The sequence below is a fragment of the Natrix helvetica genome (genome assembly GCF_964273705.1).
Source record: "Natrix helvetica genome assembly, chromosome: Z".
NCBI classification, from domain to species: domain Eukaryota; kingdom Metazoa; phylum Chordata; class Lepidosauria; order Squamata; family Natricidae; genus Natrix; species Natrix helvetica.
The window spans coordinates 1,390,612-1,408,029 of NC_138554.1; the positions used below are offsets into that span (position 1 = coordinate 1,390,612).

The window sequence follows — 17,418 nt, forward strand, 5'->3', positions numbered from 1 at the left end:
AAGGGGTGAGTCCGATTCACTTAACAACCATGCGACTCACTTAATAACATTCACAACCGTGGGAAGGCAAATCCGCCTCGCAACTCTTGTTCCTCCCTTAATAACGGCTGCAACTCCCTAAACCACGGTGGCAGGGAAGACTGTAAAACAGGGCCAACACTTGCTGAACGACTGCCTCATTTAGCGACAGAAATGTTGGGCTCCATCGCCGTCGTAAGTGGAGGATTACCTGCTGGTCAGAAGGAAGCCCCATTTGGTAACTTAAAGGGAGTTCCAATGCCCAGCTAAGGGTTTCAAAGTTACCCCACCCCCCCATGAAACAATCCAAGTTGAATGTGTGAATGGGGTAAAAACAAGCTATGTTTGACTCCAAGGTCCGGAATTAAGGAAGTCTCGTGTCCCCAACTGACCAGCGGGTCAAACCAAGGCCGATTTATTTTATTTTATTTTTCCCCTACTCCGGGAACACCGCACCTTTTTAGGTTAATGGTTATCCAGGCAAACAACTTTCCTGGACTTTTACCTCGCCCGAAATAAGCCCAAAGGAGATTAAAAATGCACCATGGGGGAAGGAAGAGGAAGAAGCAAAAACCAGAAATGCATTTTAAATCTCTTATTTTATTTTCTCCCTCTCTTTTAATTGCCTCCCCAACTTCCTGCAGTGAAGGGCCTTTCGTGTATGGTGGTCAGCTGGGGGAGGAAATTGAGATTTTATTTAGGAGAAAGGGACGGGCATCGGCCGCAGGGGTCCCATGGCAGAGGGCAAAATCGCCTTCCGCAGCAGTCCTGGCGAATGGAGACGGGCGGACTTCAACTCCCAGAATCCCCTTCAGCCTCCGGGGAATGCTGGGAGTTGAAGTCCGCCAGTCTTAAAAGTTGCCGAGGTTTATGACAAAAAAAGAGGAATTCAGAATTTAAGGCAGGCGTCTCGCGCAGAATAACGGAGTCTGTTTAGCGACGGTTCAAAGTGACAGCAGCACGGAAAAGGGGACGGATGACCCCTTTTTCACACTTACGACCGTTTGCAGCCTCCCTGTGTTCATCGGATCAAAATTGGGATGCTTGGCAACTGGCTCATGAAGAGATGAACAGAGTTGGAAGGGACCTTGGAGGTTCTCTAGTCCAGCCCCCCTCCCGCTGCCCATTTTAGGAAGGGAGGGAGGGAGAAAGCAAGGAAGAAAAGAAGGAAGGGAGAGAGAGAGAGAGAAAGAGAGAAGAAGAAGAAGAAGAAGAAGAAGAAGAAGAAGAAGAAGAAGAAGAAGAAGGAAAGAAAGAAAAAGCAAAAAAAGAAAGGGAGGGAGGGAGAAAAAAGAAGAAAGAGAGAGAGAAAGAAAGGGAGGGAGAGAGAGAAAAGAAGAAAGAAAAAAGAGAGAGAGAGGAAGGAAGGAAGGAAGGAAGGAAAGAAGAACAGAGTAACAGAGTTGGAAGGGACCTTAGAGGTCTTCTAGTCCACCCCTGCTCAAGCAGGGGACCCTACATCTCAGGGGCCGATGAAGTTTATTTTCCAATCCAGGCCGTCCTCGATTTACATCCGTTCGTTGAGGGACTGTTTGAAGTTGCAACAGCACTCAAAAAAGGCACTTGTGACCGTTTTTCACACTTACGACCGTTGCAGCATCCCCGTGGTCAGTGAATAAAATTCGGACACTTGGCAACTGACTCACATTTACGACGGTCGCACTGTCCCTGGGGGGAGTCACATAATCCCCTTTGGCGACCTTTCACTAAAGTCAATGCAGAATTCACTTCGCGCCTGTCTCGTTTAGCGGCACAAATACTGGGCTCCAATGAGGTCGTAGGTCGAGGACTGCCTGTGTAATCAAGAGGACACAAACACACACAGAGGGCACAAGGGTTGTGTTGAGCAATTGTTTACCACAGGGTTTGCTCTCTGTTCAAGGCAGGGAGGAGCAAATGAGTAGGAACTACCAAGCGGAAGGCAACAGGGAGACCTGCTGAACACCGATGATCAGGATCCCAAATGTCAGTTGGTCAAAAGTCACAGCAAGGTGCTAGTCCTCAGCTACAGTGCAAGAATGAATGGGTAGATGGGTGGATGAGGAAGGGAGGGAGGGAAGGAAGGGACAGTGAAGGAAGGAAGGAGGAAAGGATGGTAAGAGGAAGGAAGGAAGGAAGGAAGGAAGGAAGGAAGGAAGGAAGGAAGGAAGGAAGGAGGAAGGAAGGAAGGAAGGAAGGAAGGAAGGAAGGAAGGAAGGAAGGAAGGAAGGAAGGAAAGGATGATAAGAGTGGAAGGAAGGAATAAAGAAAGAAGGAAGGAAGGAAGGAAGGAAGGAAGGAAGGAAAGGATGATAAGAGTGGAAGGAAGGAATAAAGAAAGAAAGAAGGAAGGAAAGAAGGAAGGAAGGAAGGAAGGAGGAAGGAAGGAAGGAAGGAAGGAAGGAAGGAAGGAAGGAAGGAAAGGATGATAAGAGTGGAAGGAAGGAATAAAGAAAGAAAGAAGGAAGGAAGGAAGGAAGGAAGGAAGGAAGGAAGGAAGGAAGGAAGGAAAGGATGATAAGAGTGGAAGGAAGGAATAAAGAAAGAAAGAAGGAAGGAAAGAAGGAAGGAAGGAAGGAAGGAAAGGATGTAAGAGCGGAAGGAAGGAATAAAGAAATAAGGAAGGAAGGAAGGAAGGAAAGAAAGGATGGTAAGAGAGGAAGGAAGGGATAAAGAAAGAAAGAAAGTAGGAAGGGAGGGAGGGAGGGATGGTAAGAGAGGAAAGGAAGGAAAGAAAGAGAGAAAGAAAGAAAGAAAAAGAAAGTAAAGGATGGTAAGAGAGGAAGGAATAAAGAAAGAAAGAAGGAAGGAAGGAAGGAAGGAAGGAAGGAAGGGATGGTAAGAAAGGAAAGAAAGAGAAAGAAAGAAAAAGAAGAAAGTAAAGGACGGTAAGAGAGGAAAGAAAGAAAGAAAGAAAGAAAGAAGAAAGAAAGAAAGAAAGAAAGAAAGAAAGAAAGAAAGAAAGAAAGAAAGAAAGAAAGAAAGAAAGAAAGACAGACCACGGAGAATCGGGGATTTCCACGCGAGACGCATCGACGGGACACCCCGTCAGCCCAGGTTTCGGCGCCGCCGCCGCCATCCTCCGGTCCCCAATCCCCAAGCGGGACGGATCCGCGCAGCGCTGGGAGCCCCACCAGCTCCACCCACCCACGCCCCGGCCGTCGCCAACTTTGGAAACAGCGCCCCGCGATCCCATCTGATCGAGCCCACCCACGCCCGCGGGGGTGGTGGTGGAAGGGACCGGACGCGGCCACGCCAATGCACGTGAATAGATGCAACCGCGAGGAAAGTGCGCGTAAAGGCCCGCAACCAGAAGGAAAAGGCATGCAAAGCCTTAGTAGGGAGTACTAAGCGCGGGTTTGAACCGGGGGGCTCCTTGTTGCCCCCTCGGAGTTGGGAGGGGGGGTTCTTGTAGGATGGCGAGAGCGGATCCTGCACCCGCGGCGAAAACTGTAGCCTGATCGACGAGGAGGTTTCTGCCCGGATGTTGTTCCCTAGTTGGGTCATGAAACGTCCGCAACAAAACCACCCAGCTCAGAGGGCACCAGGGATCCCCCAAAATCTTCCTCTTTGGGTCATGAAACGTCTGCCAGAAGACCCCCCCACCCTAGCTCAGAAATCACCCAGGGACCCCACAGTCCTCCTCCTCCTCCAGTCCCTTCTAGCACTGATGATGTTATCCAGGTGGGTCATGAAACGTCTGCAAGAAAACCACACAGCTCAAAGAACACCAAGGACCCCACAGTCCTCCTCCTCCTCCTCCCAACCCTGCTCCCTTCTCACGCTGATGCTGTTCCCTAGCTGGCTCATGAGACGTCTGCAAGAAGACCCCCAAGCTGAGAGACCCCCAAGGACCCCACAATTCTCCTTCCTCCTCCTCCTCCCAACCCCGCTCCCTTCTTACGCTGATGCTGTTCCCTTGCTGGCTCATGAGACGTCTGCAAGAAGAGCCCCCCAAGGCTTGGGACGAGAGGCAGCTGCGAGCGAGCGAGCGTTCGAGTCCCCACGTGGCCGGAGTGAGTCCCCCCCTCCCACACCCCCACACCTGGGCCTGCCGGGCGGGCCAATGGGGGCGCGGGTGGGCGTGTCCGGGCGGGGCATAAAAGCCAAGGTAGCGGCCGGTAGCCGGCGGCGGGCGCTGATTGGCGGGAGGGCGCGTGGGCGAGGGGCCGGTCCGAGCGGCCGTTGCTGATTGGGCGTGGGCGCCGCGAGGAGCGAGGGTGTGTCCCCGGGCACGAGGCGCGGCTTGGGCGGCCGGAGCAGCAGCGGAGGCGGCGGCGGAGGACGAGGAGGCGGCGGCAGCGGAGGCGGCTTCACCAACGGGCGGCGGCAGCACCGGAGCGGGGATGCTGAGCGAAGCGGAGAGCGGCGGAGCTCTGCCCGCCGGCGGGGAGATTCCCGCGGGGGAACCGGCGGCCGGCGTGGCCAAGCCGGCGGCGCCCGCGGGGGGCCTGGGGGCTCGCAGCCAGGCGGCCAAGCGCGTCCTAGGTGAGGGGGCGGGGCCGCGGGAGGAGCCGTTGCCGGCGGGGGGAGGGGGGCAAAGAGAGAGAGAGACCCTCGCGTGGGCGGACGACGCCGGCCAGCCACTACAAGGCCCATCATCCGGAGTCGTAGGGCAGGGTGCGCTTCGTCCGGGTCTTTTTTCCCCCATGGCTTGAGAAAGTGTATGTGGGGGAGGGGAGGGGGGACCACAGGTTCCATCATCCAGAGGTGGGCTTTTGAGCGGCCGGGGAGGATGGGTTTTCCTCGACTAAGTGGGTGTGGGGGGGAAGGAGCGCGGCTGCAGATTCCATCGTCCGGAGTCGGACAGAATGGGTTCCTCCGGGGTTCCCCCCAACTTTTAGAGTGTGGGGGGAGGGGGGAAGGGTGACTACAGGTTCCATCATCCGGAGTCGTGGGAGGCGGCTGCGCAGGAGGGGTTTCTCCGGGGTTTCCCACCCCCACCCACCCCTTGAGAAAGAGTATGTGGGGAGGGGTCAAGGGGGACTACAGTTTCCATCAGCCAGAATCGTGGGAAGTCCAGAAATGGGCTTTCTGGCGGCGGGGGGGGGGGGGGGGATGGGTTTCTCCAGTTTTCCTCGACTCGAGTGTGGGGTGGGAGAGCGGGACTACAGGTTCCATTATCCAGAGTCGCGGGAGGTGGGCTTTCTGGAGGCAGGGCAGGGTAGGGTGGGTTTCTACGGTGTTCCCCCCCCCCGACGAGAGAGTGTGGGGGAGGGGGGAAAGGGGGACTACAGTTTCCATCATCGAGTCGTGGGAAGCGGCTGGACTGAGTTTCTCCTGGTTTCCCCCCCCCCCCCGACTTCAAGGGGGGAAGCAGCGGGGCTACAGGTTCCATCATCCAGAGGTGGGCTTTCTGGCGGCCGGGGAGGATGGGTTTCTCCAGTTTTCCTCGACTCGAGTGTGGGTGGGAGAGTGGGGCTACAGGTTCCATTATCCAGAGTCGTGGGAGGGGGCTGGGCAGGATGGGTTTCTCCGCCCCCCCCCCCGCCCCAACTTCAATGTGTGGAGGGGGGAGGGAGCCGCGGATTACAGGTCCCATCATCCAGAGTTGCGGAAGATGGGCTTTCTGGCGGCCGGGGGACGCCGCGGCTGGGCTTCTCGGGGCTTTTCCGGAGGAGAAGGCGGAGGGCGGCGGCGGCGCGGGACTACAATTCCCATCCCCAGGCTCGTAGGAGAGGTGGGCTTTAGGGCAGCCAGGGAACTCCACTATCTTCGGGGCGCCGTGGCTGGGCGTGATGGGTCGCGGTGGCTTTTCCGGACTGGAGGGGGTGGCGGACCCTTACGTAGGCTGCCGCTGGCGCAGCACTACAAGTCCCATCATCCAGAATCGCGGGAGGTGGGCTTTCTGGCGGCCGGCGGGCACCGCGGCTGGGCACAATGGGCTTTTCCCAACCGGTGGGGGACGGGCGGGACGCGGGACTACAATTCCCATCCCCAGCCTCGCTGGAGAGGTGGGCTTTATGGCAGCCGGGGACCGCCGCTGTCTTCGGGACTCCGTGGCTGCGCACGATGGGTTTCTCCGGGGCTTTTCCCGACTGGAGGGACTACAATTCCCATCCCCAGAGAGGTGGACTTTCTCAAGGCCAGGGGGTGAGAACTCCGCTGATTTCGGGACTCGCCGGCTAGGCATGATGGGTCCCGGGCCAACCGCGAGTGCTTTCACCCACCGGGGAGGGGAGGGGAGAGGGCGTCCCTTCTGCAGCGCACGCTGGCGGAGAGGAAGACTCCGTGGGGTAGGGGGGGTTCTGCTTTTGGGGGAGAGAAGGGGGTCCCACTTGGGCCAGCAGCCCCCTCCAGAAGGACCCCCACCCCCGCTGGAAACTGAAGCTCCGCGGAGCCGGGCGCTTTCCCCGAATTGCCCCGTTTACCTCGCTTTGGGGGGGGACTCAGTCTGGGGGGGGGGCGTCCATAATGAGTGGATGTCAGGTGGGACTTGGCTTCTCCCGACTGGAGGCCCCACCTTCAAAGTGTCCAGGATGTCAACCCGTCCTTGACCAGGATGATGGGTTCCAGCTGATGGGGGGGGGGGGGGAAGGGGAGGGAAGCAGCAGCTCTTCCTGGAGAAGGAGAAGGGGCCTAGAAAGTTCCCTCTGTCAGTGTCACCAGTCATCTTTTTTTCTCCCCCAACCCCCCATTCCCCCCCCCCCTGGCTTCCAGCCACCCAGGTGCAAGGCACGGTGAAATGGTTCAACGTCCGGAATGGCTACGGATTTATAAACAGGTAAACAAACCCATTTCAGCTTCTCCAAAGGTGCAAACCTTTTAACTCCAGACAGACAGACACAAACAAACAAACATACATGTTAGATAGATAAAAGTTAGGTAAGTTAGATGATAGATAAAAGAGAGATGATAGAGAGAGAGAGAAAAGATAGACAGACACACAGACAGACATAGATGTTAGATAGGTAAAAGATGATGGATAGATAGATGGATAGAAAAGATAGGTGGATGGATGGATGGATAGATAGATGGATATATCCATATATATTGGATGGACATTATTAGCTAGGTTTCAATTCAAGGAGAACTTTTGCTATGGGGAGGTGAAAAGTAAAAAAAACAAAAACAACCCAACAACCCTCAAATTGGTTTAATCCTGGATAATTAAGCCAATTAATTGTTGGCCCTGTTTTGCTGTTGACTTCAACCGTTGGATTAAGATTCCTTTCCGTTGAAGTTGTGCTTTGTAACAGACTGGTGGTCTTCATTCCCTGCCTGGGGTATTGGCCTTTCTACCCGCTATGGTGGTCACTTCGTGGCCAAGCCCTAAATTAACTCCCAAAGGTGGCTTGACTGGAACCCTTAGCTAGTTTTCTGAAGCTCTGTACCAACTTCCTTCTCTTGGAGAGAGAGAGAGAAAAAGAAACCGAGTCAAAAGACCAAAGATTACCTGGCAAATCTTGGTGGCCGGTCAGATGACCCGCTATCGTTATTTTCTGTTGGTGTGGTGGTTTTATTTTATTTTATTTTTTCAAACTGGGCTGCCTCGTTGAGAGACGAATGTTTGTCTGAGTGGCTTGAGCAAACAACTAGCCCCAGCCAAGTTGGAATAGCTGCAGTAGCCTTATCTGGCGGGTCTGTCCTTGTACCCAGATGCCCCTTGGGCGCTCTGCCTGCTCAGGGGATGTGTGATGCCAGCCGAGTGCCCCATGGGCCCAGATGTCGTGGCATTTGGGGCTTTTCCAGCAAAGTCACCCAGAGGTTGTCTCTTTTTGTGGGCTCCTTGGTGCTCTCTGAGCTGGGTGGTTATTTTGCAGACGTCTCATGACCCAACTAGGGAACATCATCAGTGCTAGAAGGGAGGAGGAGGAGGACTGGGAGTCTTTGGTGCGGGGTGATTGTCTTGCAGACGTCTCATGACCCATCTAGGGAACAACATCAGTGCTAGAAGGGAGGAGGAACAGGAGGACTGCGGGGGTCCTTGGTGCGGGGTGATTTTCTTGCAGACGTTTCATGATCCAACTAGGGAACAGCATCAGTGCCAGAAGGGAATGGGGTTTCCCACTTTTTATATACAATCCCTTTCAGCACTGATGACGTTCCCTAGCTGGGTCACGAAACGTCTGCCAGAGAAACCACCCAGCTCAGAGAGCACCCAGGACCCCTGAGCTACAAATATTCTCCGTATCTCTCTGTCAGCCGGTGTCTTTTATTTGAGATTCCTTGCTGAAATAAACTCCACCGGAAATACAGGGACTTTCCTCCCTTGTGTGTGTGTGTGTGTGGCTTTGAAGGTTTAAAACTTCCCACTGGGCTCTTCCGTGCCGGAGTTGCAAAAAAAAGTTTATAATCAGTTTGGGGACAAAGGCTAATTGGATGTCCGTCCTCTTTGAAAAGAGAGATAAACCCAGTTTATCAGTGACCTTCATTCTCTTAATTAGTTGGCCTGATACACTTCCGTTCAAACTGACATATTTTTGGGATGTTAGTCACGAACCCAAACCAAGTTCCTGAGGTTTGTTTTTAATGCTTCAGCCAAGCACTGGAATTTGGAGAATGGGGGCTCCTTAAAGCTCTCAATTTCCTTCGTCATTTTAACCCTGATTTGCCACAAACCGTGGTTGATAAGGATTTCAAGGTTTATATTTAGATTTATTGATTTAATTTCCTTTCCTTAATCTTGCTCCCATTCTTGCAGGAATGATACCAAAGAGGATGTGTTTGTGCACCAGGTAAGAACTAAGCGTCGTCTGTAAGTGAAGTTCCCTTTTAATTTCCTCCTCGCCCCGTAATTGCTGCCTTCATTCTTCACCTTGGCTTTCCTTGCTCCTTGTAGTAAAGTTTGAGTCGGCAAGGAAGCATCGCTTTGTTGAAATTGTGAGAAAATTGTTGGTGTTAAAACTTTGGGGGAATTTCTAGCAACAGCGGCTGATTCTTGCTAGATAAACAGTAAATTTTCCTTTAGATTTGGGGGGGCTATCCAATCTTGGAAACTTTTTAAGACTGGTGGGCTTCTACTCCCAGAATTCCCTAGCCAGCCATGCTGGCTAGGGAATTCTGGGAGTTGAAGTCCACAGATCTTAAAAGCTCCTAAAGATTGAAGACCTATTATTTGGATCCCATACGCCCACTTGGTATATGCAAAAATCAGGCCACCCCCATTGAGAGATGAATCCATTTTGACATCCGACCAATTAATCTTGCTTCTTTTTTTTCTTTTTTTTTTTGGCTACCATTTTTTTTCAACGCAAAAGCCCAGCGAAAGTTTTCAAAGCGAGGATCGGAGGGCGTAAAATTGAATTTATGACAATTTCGCAAGGGGTGGGCTCTCTCTGAGCGATCCCCGCAAACCATCCCCTACGTCTCTCCTTTCAGGCAGCGACACCCATTCGGCGCAATTTAGCTGTCCCCCCCCCCCGGGAGTCCCCGATAGCCTTCTCTCCCCCAGGATAGTTAACGAACTCCCTCCTTTAATTATACACATCTGTCCTTCACGCTGGCTCGCCCCATTCCTAATTGCCAGCTTTGCACACACACAAAAAAGCTTTGAAAAGGACTTTCCTTGTGCAGTTGGCTAATTTAGCTGCGCTCTGAACTAATCCTCTCGGCTGCTGTCTTGTTTATTTCACCCGGGTGCTTCAACTGTTTGATTCCTGCGAGCAAATCCGAAGTTATTATTTTATTCGTCACGATAATTTGTGTTTAATCGCTTTGCCAGGTTGGAAGTGTAACCCTGCTCACAATTGCTTGGTTTAATTAATTGGTTAGATAAATACCGGAAGAATGGGTACCAAGTTTTTGGGGTAGTTTTGGCTTCAAAACAGGGTAAATCTTGGGGGTCCAAGAAGAGCTGTGGACTTCAACTCCCAGAATTTCTCAGCAAGTGTGGCTGGTGGACAAGAAGAAATGTGGCTAAACTCCTTTTATCATGGGTTTTTTCCCCCGATAGGGTAACTTTCTTAATGGACGGTGGGTATGCAGGAAGCGTAATACATCTTGACTTCAGCAAAGAGGGGGGGAAAAGCTGGCTGGGGAATTCTGGGAGTTGAAGTCCACCAGTTGTAAATCAGGGGTCTCCAACTTTGGCCCAATTTAAGACTGGTGGACTTCAACTCCCAGAATTCCCCAGCCAGCCACGTAGGGTAACTTTCTTAATAGACGGTGGGTATGAGGTGAACGTAATATAACTTGACTTTGGCAAAGCGGGGGGAGAAGAGATGGCAGGGGGATTCTGGGGGTTGAAGTCCACAGGTCTTATAAAGTGGCCAAGTTTTGAGATCCCTGCCCAAGAGGTTCCTTGATAACTTGGTTGTGCAAAAAAAGTCCCACCCACCCAGCATCTCTTGCCATTGATAGCTCCAGGGGTTGGACTAGAAGACCTCTGAGGTCCCTTCCAACTCCGTTCTTCTGTTGTTGTTCTGGTCATTTAATAGTCATGTCATCTAATCTATCTTTAAATATTTTATTAATTTACCTCGCCTTTGAGTTATGTTTTCCTCCCACTTTGCTGAAATCAAGGTATATTACGTCTACCGCATTCCCCCTATCTATTAAAATTGTCCTATCTCAACGGCTGCCATGGGGAATTCTGGGAATTGAAGTCCACAAGTTGCCAAGGCTGGGCACCTAGATGCCCATGCCCCAAAAGTCTGGGCCCCCTTCCATATTTCTGCCCCAAAGCTCACTCTGTTTTTGCTTTTTTTTTTTCTCTCGGCTTTTTTCCCTAGACGGCCATCAAGAGAAACAATCCTCGTAAATTCCTGCGGAGTGTTGGAGATGGAGAAACGGTGGAGTTTGATGTGGTGGAAGGCGAGAAGGTACGGTGGCATTGCTTGGCGTCCACCCAGAGTCGAATCGGGGTCCCCCACCCCACTCCACCCCACCCGAGAACCTGACCTTCCCCTCTTGTTGTCTTCCGCAGGGGGCCGAAGCAGCCAACGTCACCGGCCCCGGCGGGGTCCCTGTGAAAGGCAGCCGCTACGCCCCCAACCGCCGTCGCTTTCGCCGGTTCATTCCCCGTCCCCGGCAGACCCAGCTGCCCCCAGATGCTGCCCGGCCCGAGGGGGGCGCCGAGACGGTCAGCGAGGGGGAGAGAGCGGACGAGGCGGTACAGCAGCGCCCGCGCAGGAGGCGCCCCCCACCATTTTTCTTCCGCCGGAGATTCGTGAGGGGACCCCGGGCTCAGGCCCAGCAGCCCCAGCAGGCCCAGACCGTGGAAGTGAGTCGGGGGGGCAGCCACAGTGCCGGCTGCCACCCTGAGACTCCATCACCCCGGGGGCTCCAAAGGAAGATGATCTGTTCTTATGCCAGATAATTCTCTGCTCCCCCAAGAATTAACTTGGGATTGTCTGAGGTTGTGACACACACACCCCTCCTCAAAGGAGGCCTCTGCACCCCTGTTCCCCACCCTCCCCAGAAAAAGGGGAAGGGGCTTGCCAGGCTCAAGTTAGACACACACACACACACCCCAGGAGAAAGCAAAAATTGAGAGGTGGTGCCAGGGTCTTTGCTTGGGGCGCTGTGCGTTTCCCTGGTTTGTGGGGGTGCAGCAGGGAAAACTGGGTGGGGAAGGGTGTTTGTGGGTGTCTTGCACCCTTGGTGGAAGAAACTTTTGGGGATGGGGGGGAGATTTGGCACTCAAGAAAGGACCCTCCTGTCCCTTTTGCCGGCTGTTTCTCTTTCTGCTTGTGTCTTCTGGATGCTTTGGGGGGAGGGGTCCCTTTGATGAGATCTCTCCCCCCCCCTTTGCCAGCCTTCCCAAAATTCCAGATGTGCCAGAGGCTGGACATTGCTCTCGGCTGGGCCGCATCTGGAATGGGATAGGGTTGAATGCAGGGGCTGGACTAGAAGACCTCCAAGACCCTTTCCAATTCTGTTCTTATTCTGTCTGGAATGGGATAGGGTCTACTGCTTAAGCAGGGGGCGGACTAGAAGACCTCGGAGGTCCCTTCCAACTGTTCTTATTCTGTCTGGAATGGCATAGGGTCCCCTGCTTGAGCAGGGGTGGACTAGATTATCTCTGAGGTCCCTTCTAACTCCTCCTCATCCTGCTCTTCCAGGGCTCTGACAGCACAGATCCCAAAGATGCTACCCAACCTGAAGGAGACCAGCCTCAGCAGATCCAGGCAGGCGAGAGAGCCCCAGCCCCTCGATTCCGTCCCAGATACCGCAGGCAAGTCTTTCTCTACACACAACACACAAACACACCCCGCAGACAAAGCTAACCAGGTTCCCAGCTGGCCTTCCCCTGGTTAAGACGAGGCGGCCTTGGCACACACAGTTTGGGGGGGCAGGATTATTAGCAGGAGGAGACCCACTATTCGGGGTTTTAGGGAGGGAGAGGAAAAGTTGGCTGGCTTGCTGACCAGGCGGGTCGACTGGACAAGCCAGGATTCCCAGCCTATGGGGAAAGAGCCTCGCCAATGTTGGTTTGTGCAAGGAACAGAATTTGGAAGGTTTTTTTCCCCCCCTGTAATTAAGCGACTTTCAGCAGAATCCTTCTACCATCATAAAGAAATTTGCTAAATCGGTATTTCTTCACCTGGGCGACTCCCCGATGGGTGGACTACAACGCCCAGGATCCCCCACCCGGCGTATCGATTCCCCATTGAATTGTCCTGCCATCTAGGACGAAGAGTCGGCCATATCACTGTCCTGCCATCTAGTCCTTTCAGCTGGTCATCGTGGGTCATTTTTTCCCCCTTGGCTGAGATATAATATATTAAGATATATTACGTCTGCTGCATTCCCACCGTCTATTAAGAAAGTTAGTTACCCTCTCAAAACATGCGACAAAGGTGGTCATATTTGTCCTTGCCTTAGCCATGCTGGATTTTGGTCAACCATTTTGATGCCTGGGGAGTTCTGGGAGTTGAAGTCCACCCATTTTTTATCTTGTCCAGGATGAGGAACGCTGCTCAACTTTTAGATTACGCCTGACACCCTCGTTATTATTATTATTTAAATAAACGCCTGTGCTTCCTAGCCTACCTTTATTTAGCGTTGCATTTATATTATATTTAGTGTCGTATCTTTTATGATTGATGATGATTGCAGTTTAGGATCACAATCATGGTTTATCACGTCTAGGTTGCGCTTACCCACACTGAGACCTTATGCAGCAGAAGACAAATTCCTTGTGTAGCCAAGCACGCTTGGCCCAAGGAAGAATTCTAGTTCTATTTCGCAAGCGTGTCGAATTGCGGTGGGCGATTCCTGCAGGGGCCCTGGCAAAGCTGGCAAGCAGCAGGTGCCAATGGCTATGCTGGGTAGAAAGCATATTCTATTATACTAGGTTATACTAAGTATATTCTATTATAATATACTTTACATTATAAGTACATTATATTTCCACATGGTCTAATAAATATATCTTACTATAATATACTTATTGTAAACTAATATAATAGAATAAGCTTTCTGCATAGTATAATAAGTATATTATAGTATAATATAGGATAATAAGCTTTCTGCATAGTATAACATTATAGTATAATATAGGATAGCAAGTATATTATAGTATAATATACTTATTGTGAACTAATATAATAGAATAAGCTTTCCACATAGTATAATTATATTATAATAATATACTTACACTATGCAGAAAGTTTATTCAGAGGGCAGGACAAGAAGCAATGGATGGAAACTAACCAAGGAGAGAAGCGACCTGGAATTAAGGAGAAACTTCTTAACAGGGAGGACAATTAGCCAGGAGAACAGCCTGCCACCAGAAGTTGTAGGTGCTGCATCCCTGGAGGTTTTTAACAAGAAACTGCCTGAAATGGTACAGGGTCTTCCAGCTTGAGCAGGTGGGCTGGACTAGAAGACCTCTAAGGTCCCTTCCAAGTTCCAACTCTGTTGTTCTGCTCCGGGGCACCTCCAGTTCTTTGGGGGAGCCGTCTCTTCGTCCAAGGCGAGTCAATTCACCCACCCACCCACCCACCCACCCCCTCTCTCTCTCCTGCCCAGACCTTTTCGCCCCCGTCCTCCGCAGCAGCCCACCACAGAGGGAGGCGATGGCGAGACGAAAGCAGCCCAAGCGCCAGCGGACGGGATCCGTCCGGAGCCTCAACGGCAGCGCAACCGGCCCTACTTCCAACGCCGACGCCAGCAGACGGCTTCGGCTCGCCAGACAGCGACTGAGGTGAGGGGGGGGGAATTGGGGTGTGTGTGCAGGGGATGATGGGGGGATGCAGGAGGAAGCGGAATTGCAAACTAAATCCTTGACCAATTCCAGTTGATTTTTTTTATTTAGAATCTTTTTTTCTGTTTTCTGACTTCAAGTGAAGTTCGCAAAGCGGCAATCTTCGCTATTTTTACAGAACGCTATTTTTCTGGAACCCCCACCCCCAAATATTAGGGGTATCTTAAAGATCCCCGCTTTACCTTCTTGGAGAATCGATGAAGGACGGATGGAAAGGAAGGGGTTTTTGATCCTTGTTTAACGACGCCAATTGGGACCGGCAGCTGTCGTTAAACAGCTTTGTACATTGGGGGGCGGGGGGAGGGAGGGGAATGGGACTGTGCTACTTAGTGACGGCAGTCCCAGCGAACTGTTACGTCCGTTTGGAATTTGGGAAGACGGGGGCACGCAACCCCTCCGTTCCCCTTCGTTTTGTCTTTGCAATTTTCCTCCTGCTAATTAATTGTGTCTCCTAAGCCTTTTTTTTTTCCTTTTTCCGAAACTTTCCATTGCTGCCGAAATAAAGCTTTTAACATCTTAGATATCAGCTCATTCGACAAAGAAAGAGGGATGAAAGGGGGGGGGGGGGAGGAAATGTAGAGGTGCCAGAAACTGACCGGATCGTGTTCTGTGCTGGTTTCTCCAAGCCTCCCCTCCCCATGCAATCTGACCCCGTGCCCCCTCTTTCTGCCCTAGGCGACCACCAATGCTAAGGAGCAGCCGGCCCCCAGCTCCACAGCTGCCGGGGGGGACACCCCAGCTGCCAGCACTCCTGCGATGACCCAAGAACCGGTGGTCGAAGCCAGCAAGCCAGCTTCTCCAGCCCAGGAAAGTCCCACCCAGCCACTGCCGGAAATCCAGCAACAGCTTGTGGATGTAAGCCAAAGGGGAGGGGGAGGCCTTGGAGACCCCTGGTTAAGTCCCCACCCAGCTTCTCCCCAAGGATGCATGGGCTTGGGAATGGCCCCCGCAATGCCTTTGCGGGCCACCGGGGGTCACTCTTGAGCCACCTCTGCAGCAGCAGCCACCTTTCCAAGTCCCCCCCAGGGGGCAGATTTTACAACTCGTTTGCCTTTTTTCTTTTTTTTTAATTAAAAATAATTTTTTTTTAAAATCCAGATTTCAACACCTGAGCCTGGGGGAGAGCTTGCCCCTGCTTTACTGGCATGAAGAGCCTGCACACACCGAGGGGATGCCAAGAGCTGTGATCTGGTAAGGGAAGATTTCTTTGTAGCGTTTGGTTGGTGGGTTCCAACTTGGTTTGTTAGAAAATGAAGACGGATGAATTTTGCAAGCGGCTTTGACCCCTCGGAGCATCGAGTTTAACCTTAGACACGTGTCGTTTAGTTTTTACTTTACATTGTTGATAAACTGGGGTGGGGGGGGTGGGGGGGTTGAAAGCTGCCTGACGCAAACGGAAAAGTTTTGCAAACTGACGTTTGTGCACATTTCTCCCTCTTCCTCCCAAGAGCTTCCTTGTCTAGGTACCTCTCAAATGCACCGAGATTTGTTTATATATATATATAGCTTTTTCTCAGATATCCCGACTGCCTGCAAACGCATCAGAAGCTGTTAAGAAGTTGTATTTCCTAACCTGTCTGGCTTGGCCATTTTTTATTATTATTATTATTATTATTTTTAGCCAAGGGAAGGTTTTGTTCCTTCAGCTGAAAATTCAGATTTAAAGAGGTCCTTGGCATGCTTACAGCTTAACAGAGTTGGAAGGGACCTTGTAAGTCATCTAGTCCAACTCCCCCTGCCCAAGCAGGAGACCCTACAGGAAGGAAAGAAAGAAAGGAAGGGGGAGAGAGAAAAAAGAAAGAAAGAAAGAGAAAGAAAGAGAGGAAGGAAGGGAGAGAAAAGAAGAAAGGAAAAAGGAAGGAAGAACAGAATAACAGAGTTGGAAGGGACCTTGTAGGGTCATCTAGTCCAACCCCACCCACCCACCCAAGCAGGAGACCCTACGCCATTTCTGCTGCTCTCTGAGCTGGGCTCTGCTTTCTTGCAAATGGAAACTAGTTACCCAAACTAGTTACAACATCACTGCTGCAGGAAAACAGCCCAGCTCAAGGACCCTCAATCCAATTCCTAGCAAACAGTCTCTTTTTATCGGTGTCCAGATTTAAGTTTGCACAGCCTCCCCCTGCCTCAGTCTTCAAGGTTTCCTCGGGGGAGTGGGGGGGGGAGGTGTTTTCTTCCTTCTGCTCCCTGCAAGCCTCAAAGCGGCGTCCGTTTGAATCTCCCCTTCCTCTCTTTGCAGGTGTCCAGAATGTGCCTCCAACCCAAGTTACCTCATCCTGCACTTGAAGAGACCCAAACTTCACCGATATAACCCTCTTTGCTGCTTTTGAAGTTCTAAAATGTTAAAAAAAAAAGAAAAGGAAAAGGAAAGAAAGAAAGAAAGGAAGAGAAAGGAAGGAAGGAAGGAAGAAGAAAACAGAAGAATAAATCTGACCAGGCCAGGGAGGGGGAAAACACTTTTTAACCAGAAAAAAAAAAGGAAAAGAGGAAAAAAAAGTCACTTTGCTTTAAAAATTACAAAAAAGAGAGAGATTTTCAGAGGGTTTTTTTTTTGTCTGCCTCCATTCACAGCTTCGCCAGTTTAAAAGGGAAGAAAGAAAGAAAGAAGGAAAGAAGAAAGAAGAGGAGGAAAACTGGCTGTTGAATCTTGAGTTCATTTTTTTCCCTTTCCGCCCCCTCCCCCCAATTGTTTGAAGAGCCACCCCCTGTGTGTCAACCATTGTGTGCAGTTTGGGCGTCAGTAAAAAGAGAAATTTGCACAGAGTTGGCGTCGTGTCGCCTGTTTTTTTCCCCCTCCAGTCGACAAATTCGAAGGTGGTTTTGAAAACCGTTCGCCATCCTTGGCTCTAAAAAAAAGCTGCCCCCCAAAACCTTCCTCGACGGAGCAGCGGGGGAAGATTTCGCTGGCTCCAAATGAAACTGTGGGGTGGGGTGGGGTGAGGAGGGAAGAGAGACGGAGGTGGGGGGGTGTAGTGGTTACGGCACTGGGTTAGAATAGCAATAGCCCTTAGAGTTATATACCGCTTCACAGGGCTTTTTCAGGCCTATATATATCTCCATATCCATATCTATATCTATCTATCCATCTCTCTCCCTCTCCCTCTCCCTCCCCATCTCCCCCCATCTATTGCAATAGCACTTAGTCTTATATACCATTTTACAGTGCTTTATAACCCTAAGCGGTTTATAGAGTCAGTCTATTGCCCCCCCCCCCAAATCTGGATCCTCATTTTACCCACCTCGAAAGGAATAGAATAGAATAACAGAGT

General features: G+C 51.4%; 1 protein-coding gene across 1 annotated transcript; it reads left to right on the plus strand.

Moving 5' to 3' along the window:
• Window positions 1-4,142: 4,142 nt before the first annotated feature.
• On the plus strand, window positions 4,143-16,912 carry LOC309382107 (Y-box-binding protein 2-like). Its single transcript, XM_081933583.1, has 10 exons — window positions 4,143-4,485; window positions 6,658-6,721; window positions 8,642-8,675; window positions 10,671-10,760; window positions 10,865-11,161; window positions 12,003-12,115; window positions 13,915-14,089; window positions 14,825-15,004; window positions 15,248-15,340; window positions 16,389-16,912. Exons 1-9 carry the CDS (start codon window positions 4,344-4,346, stop codon window positions 15,296-15,298), a joined length of 1,146 nt encoding a protein of 381 aa, XP_081789709.1. The 5' UTR covers window positions 4,143-4,343; the 3' UTR covers window positions 15,299-15,340; window positions 16,389-16,912.
• The last annotated feature ends 506 nt before the right edge of the window (window positions 16,913-17,418 follow it).

Bases quoted from the DNA above. Each gene is read 5' to 3' on its own strand.
- LOC309382107 (XM_081933583.1), top strand. From the start codon at position 4,344: ATGCTGAGCGAAGCGGAGAGCGGCGGAGCTCTGCCCGCCGGCGGGGAG. The intron at 11,162-12,002 runs GTGAGTCGGGGG...CTGCTCTTCCAG, and splicing joins AGCAGGCCCAGACCGTGGAA to GGCTCTGACAGCACAGATCC. The intron at 12,116-13,914 runs GCAAGTCTTTCT...TCTCCTGCCCAG, and splicing joins TTCCGTCCCAGATACCGCAG to ACCTTTTCGCCCCCGTCCTC.